We start from the raw sequence: 14,471 nt of genomic DNA on the forward strand, positions 1-14,471 counted from the left end.
AATCAACTCTTTCTTTTTTAACCCCAGCTGAATTAGAAAGAGCTGTTCAAAAATATGAAAACACTTTGCCTGTTTGTCCTTCCAAATGATGCAAAGTAGAAACATCCAATCTACAAGAAATCAGAGCTAGGTCAGTCTTCTGAAAATCAGTTTATCACATGCCTGAACAACGACTGTACTATCAGATTTCACAGAATAAAATCACAAACTGAAACCCACTGACAGAAAGAGGATCAGAGCAATTCAAATGACAAGATCCAATCTCTTTAAAAATCAGAGACAGACACTGCTGCCAAGGCCACTTTTGAACCATCCTCATCTAAGGCCTTCTAGAGGTGTGTATCCGAGGTTGTGTTCACACGCTCAGTACAATGGGCATTTCCTGGGAAGTCTCCCTCTTTAAAATGAGAAAACATTCTCATGTTCCCATAGCTAACCTGGCACACTGGGTATCACTAGGAAAATCACCTAACCTGGGTCCCAGGTTACTCATCTGTAAAATAAGAAAGTGGAAGAAGGAAGGAAGGAAGGAAGGAAGGAAGGAAGGAAGGAAGGAAGGAAGGAAGGAAGGAAGGAAGGAAGGAAAAAGAAAAGAAAAGAAAGAAAGAAAGAGGATGAGGGGGACAACTGGGTGGCTCAGTGGTTGAGCATCTGCCTTTGGCTCAGGTCATGATCCTGGGTTCCTGGGACCAAGTCCCGCATGGGGCTCCCGGCAGGGAGCCCGCTTCTCCCTCTGCCTGTGTCTCTGCCTCTCTGTGTCTCTCATGAATAAATAAATAAAATCTTCAAAGAAAGTGGATGAGCTGTCTTCCAAAGGTCCTCTCAGCTCCATTAAGAGGATTTTGTCAGGCCATTTGTTGCTTCCTTACACAAGTTTTCTAGTAATAATCATAATAATTAACCCATCTCAAGTACTTAATGTATGCTGGTCACTATGCTAAGCACTCTACATGGACTATCTCACGTGATCCTCACAGTAACTGTCAGATGGTTTGCAGGAAAGAGTTAGCGTAGCAGGCACGAGATTGCTAGCCTCAGAAAGGCCTGCTTGCAAGGCTGGTTCTTGGCTGGTGTCTGGGAACTAGGGATTTGGAGTGTTCCCACCATTCCCTAACTGATAAGAATGGCTCACTGTGCCTACACTGTGTGTACAAATGATGTGGTTTCTGCTGAGCACCTGCCGCCCTTCTGAGGGTGTGGAGTTGTGATTCACGATAGCCAGAGGGTACTTATGTGACCAGCCCCAAAGAAAAACCCTGGACACGGAGTCTCTAATGAGCTTCCCCCGTAACATTTCCCATGTATTGCCGTAATTCATTGCTGGAGGAATTAAGCATGTCCTTGGAGACTCCATGGTGAAAAGTCTCTTGCACTAGTTCCCTCCAGACTTTACCCCAAGTGCTTTCCCACTCTGAATTTGCTTTCGGTCCTTTCACTGTAATAAATCATAACTACAAATACAACTGGAAATCCTCCTAGTGAAACAAGGCATGGTGTGGGAAATCCTGAACACCGCAAATACTATTATTCTTGCTTTATGGGTAAAGAAATTGAGACTTAAGAGGAACTGACTTGGGCAGCCCTGGTGGCCCAGCGGTTTAGCGCCACCTTCGGCCCAGGGTGTGATCCTGGAGACCCAGGATTGAGTCCCACATCAGGTTCCCTGCACGGAGCCTGCTTCTCCCTCTGCCTCTCTCTCTCTGTCATGAATAAATAAATAAAATCTTAAAAAAAAAAAAAAAAAAGAAAAAGAAACTAACTTGCCCAAGATCACATGGCAGAGAGCTGACATAACCTGGATCCTGACACTGGCACTCCAGCTCCATACCCTTGAACTCTTGCGTGTACCCTACTCTTCCCCCATTCCTTCCTGCATTTTGATACCAAATTTTCTAGAAAACAAAAAATTTACAGCAATTACAACATAAGAGTCACGTCCACCAAAACCAGCCCTACTATGCCCTTCCGCACCCACAGTTTTAAAAATGAACTTTATGTGAAACTAGCAAGGACCAACACTGGATTCCTCCAGGAAAACGTCTGAACTATTAACTACTTGTAACTTTTCTCTTAGCTAAAAAATTTGCCAAGTTGTGTCTTGTTTTTTGCTTATTTAGAGCAAAAGAAAAAAAAAGGCCTCAATTTTTACCTGTCTGGAAGAGTTGCAGTAATGCTGAGACCAGTAAGTCACCCACCATTAGGGGAGCAGGGAATACACTTTCTGCTGAGATGCCTCATTTTTCATTTCAAGAAGCAAGAAACTGAGCAGCAAGAAAAAAAATTACTGGAGAATATCTCTATGAACCCAGGATATAGATTTTTCGTAAAAAGACTGAGAAAGCACAATCCATAAACTCAAATGCATTAAAAATACGCTTTTGTTCATCAGAAGATACCACCAAGACAACAAAAAGGCAAGCCACAACCTGGGAGACTATATATATGTAAGACAGGTGACCAAAAGAAGATTAGAATCCAGAAAAAAAAAAAATTTAATTCTTCCTAATCTATAAAAAAAAGAGTTCAATAAAAAAAAGCACTTGTTGGCACCGGGGTGGCTCCATCAGTTAGGCATCTGTCTTTGGCTCAGGTCACGATCCCAGTGTCCTGGGATCAAGCAAGCCCCTTGTCAGGCTCCCTGCTCAGCAGGGACCCTGCTTCTCCCTCTCCCTCTGCCCCCCTAACCCCCACCCCCGGCTCATGTGCTTGCACGTGTTCTCTATCTCAATAAATAAAATCTTTTTAAAAATTAAAAAGAAAAAAAATAAAAATTAAAAAATTAAAAATTAAAAAGGAAAAAAAATTTAAAAAGGACATAAGACACAGGCGTTTCATGGAAGAAACAAATTGCCAATTAAATATATGAAAAGATATTTATCTTCATCAATAATCAGGAAAATATAAATTAAACCCAAAAATAATAAACCATCTCATCTGTACCCAGTAGTTGGAAATCAGATGAAGAGTTTGACAGGGAAAAGATTTTTGTCCATTTTGTACAGTTTATCTTAGTCCATTCAAGCTGTTATAACAAATTGCCATAGATCAAGTGGCTTATAAACTGCAAAAATTTATTTTTCACTGTTGTGCAGGTTGGGAAATCCAAGACCAAGATGCTAACATAACTGGCTCTCTGCTCTGGAATCATTCCTAGGCTACCTACCTGTAACTTCATGTGGCAGAGGGGGAAGGGAGCTGAGTCCAGGCAAGGGCACTAATCCTACTCTGGAGCGCTCCACCCTTATGACCTAATAACCTCCTAAAGGCCCTCACCTCCTAATACCATAATCTTAGGGTCAGGGCTCCACATATGAACTGTTGAGGGGCCACAAATATTCAGACCATCTTATTGATATATCTAGTGCCTGGCATACAGTAGATTCTCAAGTAATTGCTAAAAGGATGGGAAATTTGCATGTCTGATAACCCTAAGTGTTGACAAGGATATGACTCGAAAGGAATTTTTTTTTTAAAGTTTCAGTTTATTTTATTTATGATAGTCACACAGAGAGAGAGAGAGAGATAGAGGCAGAGACATAGGCAGAGGGAGAAGCAGGCTCCATGCACCGGGAGCCCGACGTGGGATTCGATCCCGGGTCTCCAGGATCGTGCCCTGGGCCAAAGGCAGGGGCCAAACCGCTGCGCCACCCAGGGATCCCAGAATTTTTTTTAAAGACTTTATTTATTCATAGAGACACAGAGACAGAGAGATGCAGAGACACAGGCAGAGAGAAGCCGGCTCCATGCAGGGAGCCCGATGTGGGACTCGATCCCGGGACTCCAAGATCACACCCTGGGCTGAAGGCAGACGCTCAATCGCTGAGCCACCCAGACATCCCTCAAAAGGAATTTTTAAAGCACACTGCTAGAAATATAAAATCTCAACCACTTTGGAAAACAATTTGACATTTGCTGATGAAGCTGGGGAACATGCACTTTCCACGGACCAGAAATTCTACTCCTACATAAATACCATATTTATATATATGATCATCTACAATAAAAATTGGAATTCACCCAAATGTTTAATGACAGAGGGGTAAATCGACTGTGGCACATTTATCCAACCGAACACTACTTCACAGCAAAATTAGTAAACCACAGGCATGGTAGTCAACATGGATGAACCTCAAAACCAACGCAGTAGGACCAAACAAATAAAAGCAAGACTCACAAAATGTATACCATATGATCTCATCTATACAATAGTCAAAAACAATCAAAATAAAATATTGTTTGTAATTACATGTCTGTGTGCTAAAACTACAGAGAAAAGCAAAGAAATGGTTAATCCAGAATTCAGGGCACTCACTTACTCTAAAGGGTCTGAAAGAGAGGAATATGTTCTGGAAAAGGTATCCAGGGTGTAGATTTAACTAGAATGGTGTATTCCTTAAGCTATGTGGAGGGTACATTTTATTAATATTCTTCTCATGGTACCCATATAACTCACATGTGTGATATATGCCTAATAAAATAATTCTTAAGCTAAAATATTTTAGCATGTCATTAAAAGAGGGGATTCCTGGACAGCTCAGCAGTTTAACACCTGTCTTCAGCCCAGGGCGCCATTCTGGGGTCCCGGGATCGATGCCTTATGGGGTGGCTGAGTGGCTCATTTGATTATGCATTGGACTCCTGATCTCAGCTTAGGTTTTGATCTCAGGGTCATGAGATCATGAGTTCAAGCTTGGAATTGGGCTCTGCATCCTAAAATCAATCCCCATGTTGGGCTCCCTACTTAGCACAGTGTGCTTAAGACTCTCTCCCCTTTTCCTTTGCCCCCTCCCCCAACTCTCTCTCTAAAATAAATAAATAAATCTTTAAAAAAAAAAAAAAAAAAGATCATTCATAAAGACTAGACCACAGGGGCACCTGGCTGGCTCAGTTGGTGGAGCATGGGACTCATGATCTTGGTATTGTGAGTTCAAGCCTCATGTTCGGTGTAGAGATTATTTAAAAATAAAATCTTGGGCAGCCCGGGTGGCTCCGTGGTTTAGTGCCGCCTTCAGTCCAGGGCCTGATCCTAGAGACCCAGGATCAAGTCCCATGTCAGGCTTCCTGCATGGAACCTGCTTCTCCCTCTGCCTGTGTCTCTGCCATGCGCGCTCTCTCTCTCTCTCTCCCTCATGAATAAATAAAATATTTTTTAAAATAAATAAATAAAATAAAATCTTAAGAGGTGCCTGGATGGCTCAGTCAGTTAAGCTTCCAACTCTTGATTTCAGCTCAGGTCATGATCTTGGGGTCGTGAGATTAAAGCTCAGTGTCTGGCTCTGTGCTCAGCACAGAGTCTGCTTAAGATTCTCTCCCTCTCCCTCTGCCACTCCCCTTCCTCCTCCCAACAAGAACACACACAACTCATTCTCTAATAAAATCTTTAAAAAATAAATAAATAATAAAATCTTAAAAAAAAATACACATACAAGACTAGACCACAGTGTGGAGAAGTAAAAAAGGTTGCTTAAAAATGATGAAAATCTGAGTCTGTAAGACTAAAGGGGAGAAGAACTGTGCATAGGCACTGTGCTCTATCTGATAAAGTCCCTGCTATGAGGGTACACTGAAACCACTATCCATGTCTTTTGGAATGAATGAGTAAATGGGTGGAGGATGGCAGGGGCCCAGAGGGTAGTGGTGGAAGGTTACTGACAAGCAAAGGGTGGGGCCAATCAATGACACTTGTGTAACACATTAGAGCAGAAGATGTTAAGCATGAACTCATATCCAGCTTAATATAGACTACATAAGGAAATATTTACAGGCATATGTATATATACATGGATTAGCAAACACACATATATCTCCTGTTTTGTCGGATGAGAGTGCCTAGAAGCAGTAACACCCTACATCTTGGTTTCTAATGTCATTCTCCAATAAAAGAAACCAGAACCCTCAGAGAAACGGCTAATTTAGGAATGGTGGCAGGAAATATACATGATAAGAGTTAAGCATCTTTAGTGCCAGAAAATAAGGAAGTACTGTATATTTAAAAGTCATACACACATGGGGCACCTGGGTGGCTCAGTGGTTGAGCATCTGCCTTTGGCTCAGGTTGTAATCCTGGGGTCCTGGGATCGAGTCCTACATCAGGCTCCCCGCAGGTAGCATGCTTCTCCTTCTGCCTCTGTCTCTGCCTCTCTCTCCATGTCTCTCATGAATAAATAAAATGTCTAATAAAATCTTTAAAAAAAAAAAAAAAAAAGACAAGGCACCTGGGTAGCTCGTGGTTGTGTGTCTGCCTTCAGCTCAGGTCATGATCCTGGGTCCTGAGATCAAGGCCCACATCAGGCTTCCGAGCCTGCTTCTCCCTCTGCCTATGTTTCTGCCTCTCTGTCTATGTCTCATGAATAAATAAATAAAATCTTAAAAAAAAAAACATACACACAAACATATGAAAACAATGATGGAGTTATGCCAAAGGAACATATGAACCATCTGAAAGAGCTCCCTCCCAATGGCAGAGGCTGGGACAATTTGAGCAATAAAATAAAATACTAGTGGATTATAATCCAAAGTATAAAATACATAAATAAATATATAAATATATAAGAGTTCACACTAATATATGCAACTAAATGAAGGAAAGAAGGAACGAATGAACGAATGAGCAAATGAACAAACAGAGGAAGGAAGAAAGAACTCCCCATTCTAAGTTTGGGCTGCATGTAGAGACAATTTTCCAAAGAGAACAGAATAGGGAGTAGGCAAAAAGAAGTAAGTTTACAGGGACGCCTGGGTGGCTCAGCGGTTGAGTATCTGCCCTTGGCTCAGGGTATGATCCCAGAGTCCAGGGATCGAGTCCCACGTCAGGCTCTCTGCATGGAGCTTGCTTCTTCTTCTCCCTCTTCCTATGTCTCTGCCTCTCTCTGTGTGTCTCTCATGAATAAATAAAATCTTAAAAAAAAAAAAAGAGTTAAGATTGCAATGGAGATATAAATAAATAAATAAATAAATAAATAAAAAGATTGCAGTGGAGATACCACACAAGAAATAAATAAATAAATAAATAAATAAATAAATAAATAAATAAAAAGATTGCAGTGGAGATACCGCACAAGCACTACCTCAACCAGGTCAACATCAACAGTGATATGTCATGTTCACAGTAAGTACCCTTGATATGATGGGATGAGAATGACACCTTATCTCTGGGGTCTTCTTCCCCAAAACCCATAATCCCAGTCTAATCATGAGAAAGACAAATCCCAACTGAGGGACAGTCTACGAAATACGTGACTAGTACTCCTCAAGACTGTCAAAGACATCAAAGACAGTCTGAAAAACTGTCACAGCCAAGGAACCTGAGGAGACGTGATGACTAAATGTAATGTGTTATTGGAACAGAATCCCAGAACAGAACAAGGACATTAAGTTAAAAGTAAGGAAATCTAAGTATGGATTTGGGTTAATAATACCAATATTGACTTGTTAATTGTAGAAAATTGTACCATACTAGGGTAAGATTTTTTTTTTTTTATGATATTCACACAGAGAGAGAGAGAGAGAGTCAGAGACATAGGCAGAGGGAGAAGCAGGCTCCATGCACCGGGAGCCTGACGTGGGATTCGATCCCGGGTCTCCAGGATCACGCCATGGGCCAAAGGCAGGTGCTAAACCACTGCACCACCCAGGGATCCCGGGTAAGATGTTTTTAATAGGGGTAACTGGATACAGGGTATATGGGAACCCTCTGTACTATCTTCCCAGTGGTTCTAGGAGTCTAAAATTATTCTTTTTTTTTTTAAGATTTTACCTATTTACTTATGAGAGACACAGAGAGAGAGGCAGAGATATAGGTCGAAAGAGAAGCAGGTTCCCTGAGGGGAGCCTGATGCAGGACTCGATCCCAGGATCCCCAGGATCACACCCCGAGCCAAAGCAGATGCTCAACCACTGAGACACCCAGGTGTCCCAAGTCTAAAACCATTCTAAAACTTATTTTTAAAACCACGAAACTTAAATACTTTTTCCTAATTCCTGTTAATACTGTTAATCAACATAAGTGATTTTTAAAATTTTATTCATTCAACAAGTATTTGTTGAGTGCTATTGCATACCTAGCACTACTTCAGGCACCAGGGATACAGCAGGAGTCAACAAGACAAAATCTTTACCCTGAGGGAGCTCACACTGGAACAGCAGGAGAAAGATAAAAATAAACAGTGATTGAGGGGGGAAAGTAGGTGTAAGATGTGATCTGAGAAGTATGCTGAGACCAGCACACAAAAATCCAAAATAAGGAATTTATATTCTACACTCAGTCCAACAGGAAGTCACTGAAGTATTTTCATCAAAGGAGGGATAAATTAGGTTTTAAGATTTCATTTATTTATTTGAGAGAGAGAGAGATCACAAGCAGGGGGAAGAGCAGAGGGAGAAGCAAATTCTCCACTGAGCAAGGAGCCTGATGTGGGGCTGGATCCCAGGACCCTGAGATCATGACCTGAGCTGAAGGCAGACACTTAACCAAATGAGCCACCCAGGTACCCCTTGATTTTAAAGTGAGGTTTTAAAAAATCACCTTCGGGGACCCCTGGGTGGCTCAGCGGTTTAGCGCCTGCCTTTGGCCCAGGGTGTGATCCTGGAATCCCGGGATCGAGTCCCACGTCGGGCTCCCGGCATGGAGCCTGCTTCTCCCTCCTCCTGTGTCTCTGCCTCTCTTTCTCTCTATGTCTATCATAAATAAATAAATAAATCTTTAAAAATAAATAAAAATAAATTTAAAAAATCACCTTCATATTTTATCACAGCTTTAACCATATAGTCAAAAAGTAGTAACAACCTGAACACCCATACACAGGTGAATGAATATAGAGTGTGGTCTCTCCATACACTGGAATACTACTGGAGGGCAATAAAAAAGAACAGACTAACTCATTTTCAACAACATGGGTGAATCTCAAAGGCACTGGGTTAAGCCATGAGAGGCCAGGCTCATACAGCTCTACACTGTACATTCCTTGCCTTACAGAAATCATCTCAGCAGCTGCCAGAGGGAGATGCTATGACTGGCTACACAGGTACATGAGGGAATTTTGTGGAATGTTCTATATGTTGTTAACTGTCGTGGTAGTTACAGGACTACATACATTGGCAAAACTCAACAAGTTGTACACTTACAAGGGGGAATTTTATTGTACATCAATTATACTTCAATAAACCTAAGTTAAAAAAAAAAAAAACACTCTGGCTCTGTGGAGGATGAATTGGAGGAAGCAAAACGCTGAGGTGCAGGGATAGCAGCTCCCAAGGATGGCTACCTACTTTCAAATATTCAGTTTTAGACATCTCACAGATGCCAAACAAAGCGTAGACATTAAGCAAACTATTGCTATGCATTCGAATTCCAGTTTTCATCACAATCATTTTCTGAACTGTTAATGCTCTTCCCGTTGGTTTAGAGAAAAGGGGAAACTATTTCCTCTCCAATGAACTTTTCTTTTTTTAAGATTTTATTTACCTACTTAAGAGTGAGAAAGCAAAAGAGAACACAGAGGTAGAAGGAGAAGAGACTCCCCACTGAGCAGAAAGCCCAAAGCGGGACTGGAATCTAGAACCCAAGATCATGATCCTAGTCGAAGGCAGCGACTTACCCAACTGAGCCTCCCAGGTGCTCTTCTAGTGCACTCTTTTATAGCAAGCCACTAACTACAGGTGGCTATTTAAATGGCAATTACTGGGATGCCTGGGTGGCTCAGCAGTTGAGCATCTGCCTTCAGCTCAGGGTGTGATCCTGGGTTCGGGGACTGAGTCCCGCAACAGGCTCCCTGCAAGAAGCCTCCTTCTCCCCCTGCCTGTGTCTCTGCCTCTCTCTCTCTGTCTCTCGTGAATAAATAAATAAAATCTTTAAAAATAAAGAAATAAGTAAATAAATAGCAATTACTTCCATTTTAATTAAGTTAAAAATGCAATTTTTTGGTTGCACTAGCCCCATTTCAAGTGTTCAACGGCCATATTTCCGTTATTACAGAAAATTCTACCGGGCAGTGTTGTTGTAGAAAGTTATCTCTAGGGACACCTGGGTGGCTCAGTGGTTGAGTGTCTGCCTTTGGCTCAGGGTGTGATCCCGAGTCATGGAATCGAGTCCCACATAGAGCTTCTCTCTGGAAGCCTGCTTCTCCCTCTATGTCTCTGCCTCTCTCTCTGTGTCTCTCATGAATAAATAAATAAAATCTTTTAAAAAAAATAGAAAGTTATCTCTAAGTTTTCTTAGTGTTAACGTTCATTGATGCAGAGACCACTTCAGAGTAGTTGCCAAGCACCACGGGGTCTTCCCTATGAATCACTGACCATAACATCCCAAAGCGTGGGGTTTTTTTTGTTTGTTTGTTTTTTAAAGATTTTATTTATTTATTCATGAGAGACACAGGGAGAGAGAGAGGCAGAGACACAGGCAGAGGGAGAAGCAGGCTCCATGCAGGGAACCTGACGTGGGACTCGATCCCCGGTCTCCAGGATCAGGCCCTGGGCTGAAGGCAGCGCTAAACCACTGAGCCACCCAGGAGTGCCTCCAAAGCGTGGTTTTATAGAAGCGGTAGAAAGAGAATTTCACCTTTCAGGCTGGGCTTTTTCTCTGAAAAACCAAAATTCTTGGGCACCCTGGGTAGCTCTGCGGTTTAGCGACGCCTTCAGCACAGGGCCTGATCCTGGAGACCCAGGATAGAGTCCTGCATGGAGCCTGTTTCTCCCTCCACCTGTGTCTCTGCCTCTGCCTCTCTCTCTCTCTCTATGTCTCATGAATAAATAAATGAAATCTTAAAAAAAAAAAAAGACACCAAAATTCTTTAATTTTTTAAATATGGTTTTTAAAAGAGGCAGGGGGTTCTGAAAAGTTTATTGTTCTGTCCCCGCCCTTTTCAGACAGACAATATGAAGAGTTTTGATTTTTTTCTTTCTCCATGAATGAATAAAATTAACCATGTGGGTCTCAATCCCTCCAGGTTGCCACCAGAAACCACCACAAAACCATGCTAATTCAAACCAAGTCATACCCTTCCAACTGCATAGAAAAATCAAAAAGATGGGATCCCTGGGTGGCGCAGCGGTTTGGCGCCTGCCTTTGGCCCAGGGCACGATCCTGGAGACCCGGGATTGAATCCCCACGTCGGGCTCCCGGTGCATGGAGCCTGCTTCTCCCTTTGCCTGTGTCTCTGCCCCTCTCTCTCTCTCTCTCTCTCTCTCTCTCTGTGTGTGTGACTATCATAAATTAAAAAAAAAAAAAATCAAAAAGAAAAACAGAAACTCCCATAAGGTAGTTAAATTACTCAATTTACTTTGTTCTCTTACTATGACCACTGCTGTTCAGTTTTAATTATTTGCTATGACTTCATACATCCTAATATATGTGTCAGCACCCTCTCTGCAGGTCTCTTCAATTACAGCTCTATAGAGGAGGGATGAGACTAACTGGGTTTCTGTGAGAATTAAAGCATTTGCAAATTAGTAGCTTCCAAATTAGCAGGCTCAAATGTACCATACATGACTCTGTTCTTGGTCCCCATCAAAAGCAATTAATAAGAAGGGTAACAGGAATACAGTGCTCTCTCCCTAGGAGTCTGGCGCCTCCCTTGGGACAGCAGGCCTCAAAGAGACACCAGACTGATAGTGCAAAGTGCCTTAGAATCCTTTAATCTGAATGTTGCTGCTCAAATTCTCCATGGAGGCTATGTATCAGAGGAAACCACAGAGCAAATCGGTGGATTGCTCCTCCACTCATTAATCTTTATGGCAAAAAAAAAGGATGGAGTTTTAGAAAGAAGAACCCACATCATCCCTCATTGTAATCCAAGTTTTCCCTTCAGTATAAATCACTGATACAGTGTGCAGTGTTCTCCTAGCAAGAGCTCAATAAACTCTTGTTGAATAAATCCATGTATTAAAGCCTGGCACACAGAAGACAGTCAATAAATATTTGTTGAACAAATGGAGAGAAACACCAAGACACTGTCCAAGGTGATGGGGAAGGGGAAATGAGGGTACTTATTGCAAAATGTCTGTATGACAGTTTCCTACAGTACGAAGCAAGTACTGCAAAGAAAACCAACAAGAGCCCTGCAGCCAGATGCCTGCATTCAAATCCCAATTCGGCCACATAATGGGAGACCTTAGCCAAGTCACTTGAGATGAGCCAAACAGGGATCATCTTCCCCGTTTGGGAGAAAGGGATAACATCTTGGTGCTTTCATGAATTAGAAAAAGTAAATGTTGATAAATCATTTAGCACAAGGCCTGGCACAGGAAGGCATGAAATACAAAAATAGTTAAAAGAAAAAAAAACACCTACCAAATCCTAAGGTTCCTTGAGACTTACCACGTGCCCGTGACTGTGCCACATACTCTAAATATATAACATTCTTCTCGCCGGCCCTATGAGGCAGCTACGACTCGCACCTTCACGCAGGTGAGAAAGCTGATGCACTGACACGGAATGACAGGCTAGGGCTAAGCCAGGATTCCCAACCAGGGATTCGAACCTGAGGACACGTGCCGCGCACACTCCTCTATATGGTATCATACCCTATTCTACCATCAGCGGCCACTTAAAAGCTTAGTTCTGTGCTTCTTTTAATCGAATCCACTCCAGAGTCCAGGGAGGCAAAGTTAAGTCCACGCAGCTGAGGCTCCGAGAAGTTGTGCGCCTTACCCGAAGTCATTAGGCCTCGGGTCCCCCGGCCTCGAGGAGCAGACCCTCTCGCTCCCCACCCCCCAGCACTCACTCTTGCGCGGTCTCTGCGCTTCGGGGTCCCAAGACAGACCCTACTCCCCAGACCCCCGCGGGGAACCACGATACCCACTCCGTGCCCCCCAACCGCCCCCAACGGTCATGACGGCTTCCCTCGCCCGCTCCGGTCTGACAGCTCCGGGTCACCCATCTCCCTAGCCCCGGCTGGAGGGTCGCCCCGCCGCCCCCGAGACAGAGCCTGCAGCGTGGGGGAGGGGCAGGGAGGGCGCATGCCCAGAAGGCGCCACTTGGCCCCCGGCTCACCTGGGAGTCGCGGAACTCCACCACCACGTTCTCGCTGCTCCATCGCGCAGCCATCTCGGGGACCCGGCCACCCCTGCCCCAGGACTGCGCGTTACCCCCACCCCCACCCCAAACCTGCGTTCCCGGGTTCAGTGAGCCCCACGCAGCCCGCGAGAGAGCCCTGCCACGCCCCGTCCCCCTCTTCCGCCTGACCTCAAACCATTGGCTGACCCTAGCACCGGCTCCGCCCCCTCTCCCGGGATCCTCCAATTGGACACCGCACCTCCCCAAACAGGCACGCCCCCTCCACTTCCGTCATTCGGCCAGAGTAACCCACGCTCCCCGCAGCTGCAGGCACACGCCCCCTGCCGCAAGCTCTACTGGGAGTTGTAGTCCCAGGGTGAGCCGCGCGTGGGTAACTCACCGAGACCCTGACAGCGCGGGTTCGGCGAGGGGCGGCGGACGTCGTCCTCCCTGTCTCCCGGCCGGTGTGCCCCGCGAGGCCCAGGCGGTCTACCGGAGCCCAGCATTCGCGCCATCCCCAGGTTTACCTCATCCCCTGAGGCCTGCCATAAAGGCATCGCATCGATAGGTTTGAAGGTGTGATTTATTGTTTCATGCATTGCAGCAGCGCCCACCAAAGTGACCTCGAACCCCCGGGGGTCTCCGAAAGCGAAACTTCACATAATCTTTACTAAGGCTGTTATTTGCCTTTTACACTTTCTTTCTCTCACCAGGGTACAATGGTTTTTCCAGAGGCTACGTGGTATATAGTAATGAAATGAACGTCAGAAGCAGATGTGAGAATCCAGCGGCTTTCTATTAAGCCAGACATTGAAGAGATTAGCCACTCTTTCTACTAAAATGTTTTCGTTTTACGAAATATACGGATTTTTGAACTTAGAAAATGTGTTATTAATACTAATGTGCATTAATATTAAAGTGAGATCACGAAAAAAATGTTTTTTAAATTCTCGGTTTTGATTTCTAATAGTTATGGAGTGCCTGGATGCTCAGTAGTTAGGCGTGGGGCTCTTTATCTAAGCTTAGATCTTGATCTCAGAGTCCTGAGTTTAAAACCCTCGCTGGGCTCCCTGCTGTGCATGGAGCCTACTTAAAATAATGATAATAATAATAATTCCTAATGGTTACTATCAGTAGATACAGCCCACATAAAAGTTTGGTGGGGAAGGTCCTTAATAATATTTAAGAATGTGAAGGGATCCTGAGATCAAAAAGTTTGAGAAGCACTGTGCTAGCATGGTAAGTGGTGATTAAGTTCTCTTCTTGTGTCCCACCCTCTCAAATCCTAGCTTACTTGGCTTAGCTTTAATTTCTTTATGGAAAGAAGAAATGACCTACTTTGTTAGTTTGGTTCTTGTAAGGAGTTAAGCACAGAGCCGGGAATGTAGTCAATACTCTTACGGTTGTTAATATTACCACTGTTTCTATATACAAGTCCTTGCGTGAATAAAGGTGAGAAGGATTACCTTCCCTCCTGGAG

General features: G+C 43.7%; 1 protein-coding gene across 4 annotated transcripts in view; it reads right to left on the reverse strand.

Moving 5' to 3' along the window:
• WDR59 (WD repeat domain 59) overlaps positions 1–13,148 on the reverse strand; it is a 103,685-nt gene extending 90,537 nt beyond the window's left edge. For 2 of the 4 annotated variants that reach the window (XM_077890493.1, XM_077890489.1), the window contains exon 1: positions 12,989–13,146. In XM_077890493.1, coding sequence (XP_077746619.1) covers positions 12,989–13,042 — 54 coding nt within the window. In that variant the 5' untranslated portion in view covers positions 13,043–13,146. Of the gene's footprint in view, positions 1–12,988 lie in introns of all 4 variants that reach the window. The other 2 variants (XM_077890494.1, XM_077890495.1) reach the window with 2 other exon arrangements.
• Between the last annotated feature and the right edge of the window lie 1,323 nt (positions 13,149–14,471).

The sequence above is a fragment of the Canis aureus genome, chromosome 3 (assembly GCF_053574225.1).
Source record: "Canis aureus isolate CA01 chromosome 3, VMU_Caureus_v.1.0, whole genome shotgun sequence".
Taxonomy (NCBI): Eukaryota; Metazoa; Chordata; class Mammalia; order Carnivora; family Canidae; genus Canis; species Canis aureus.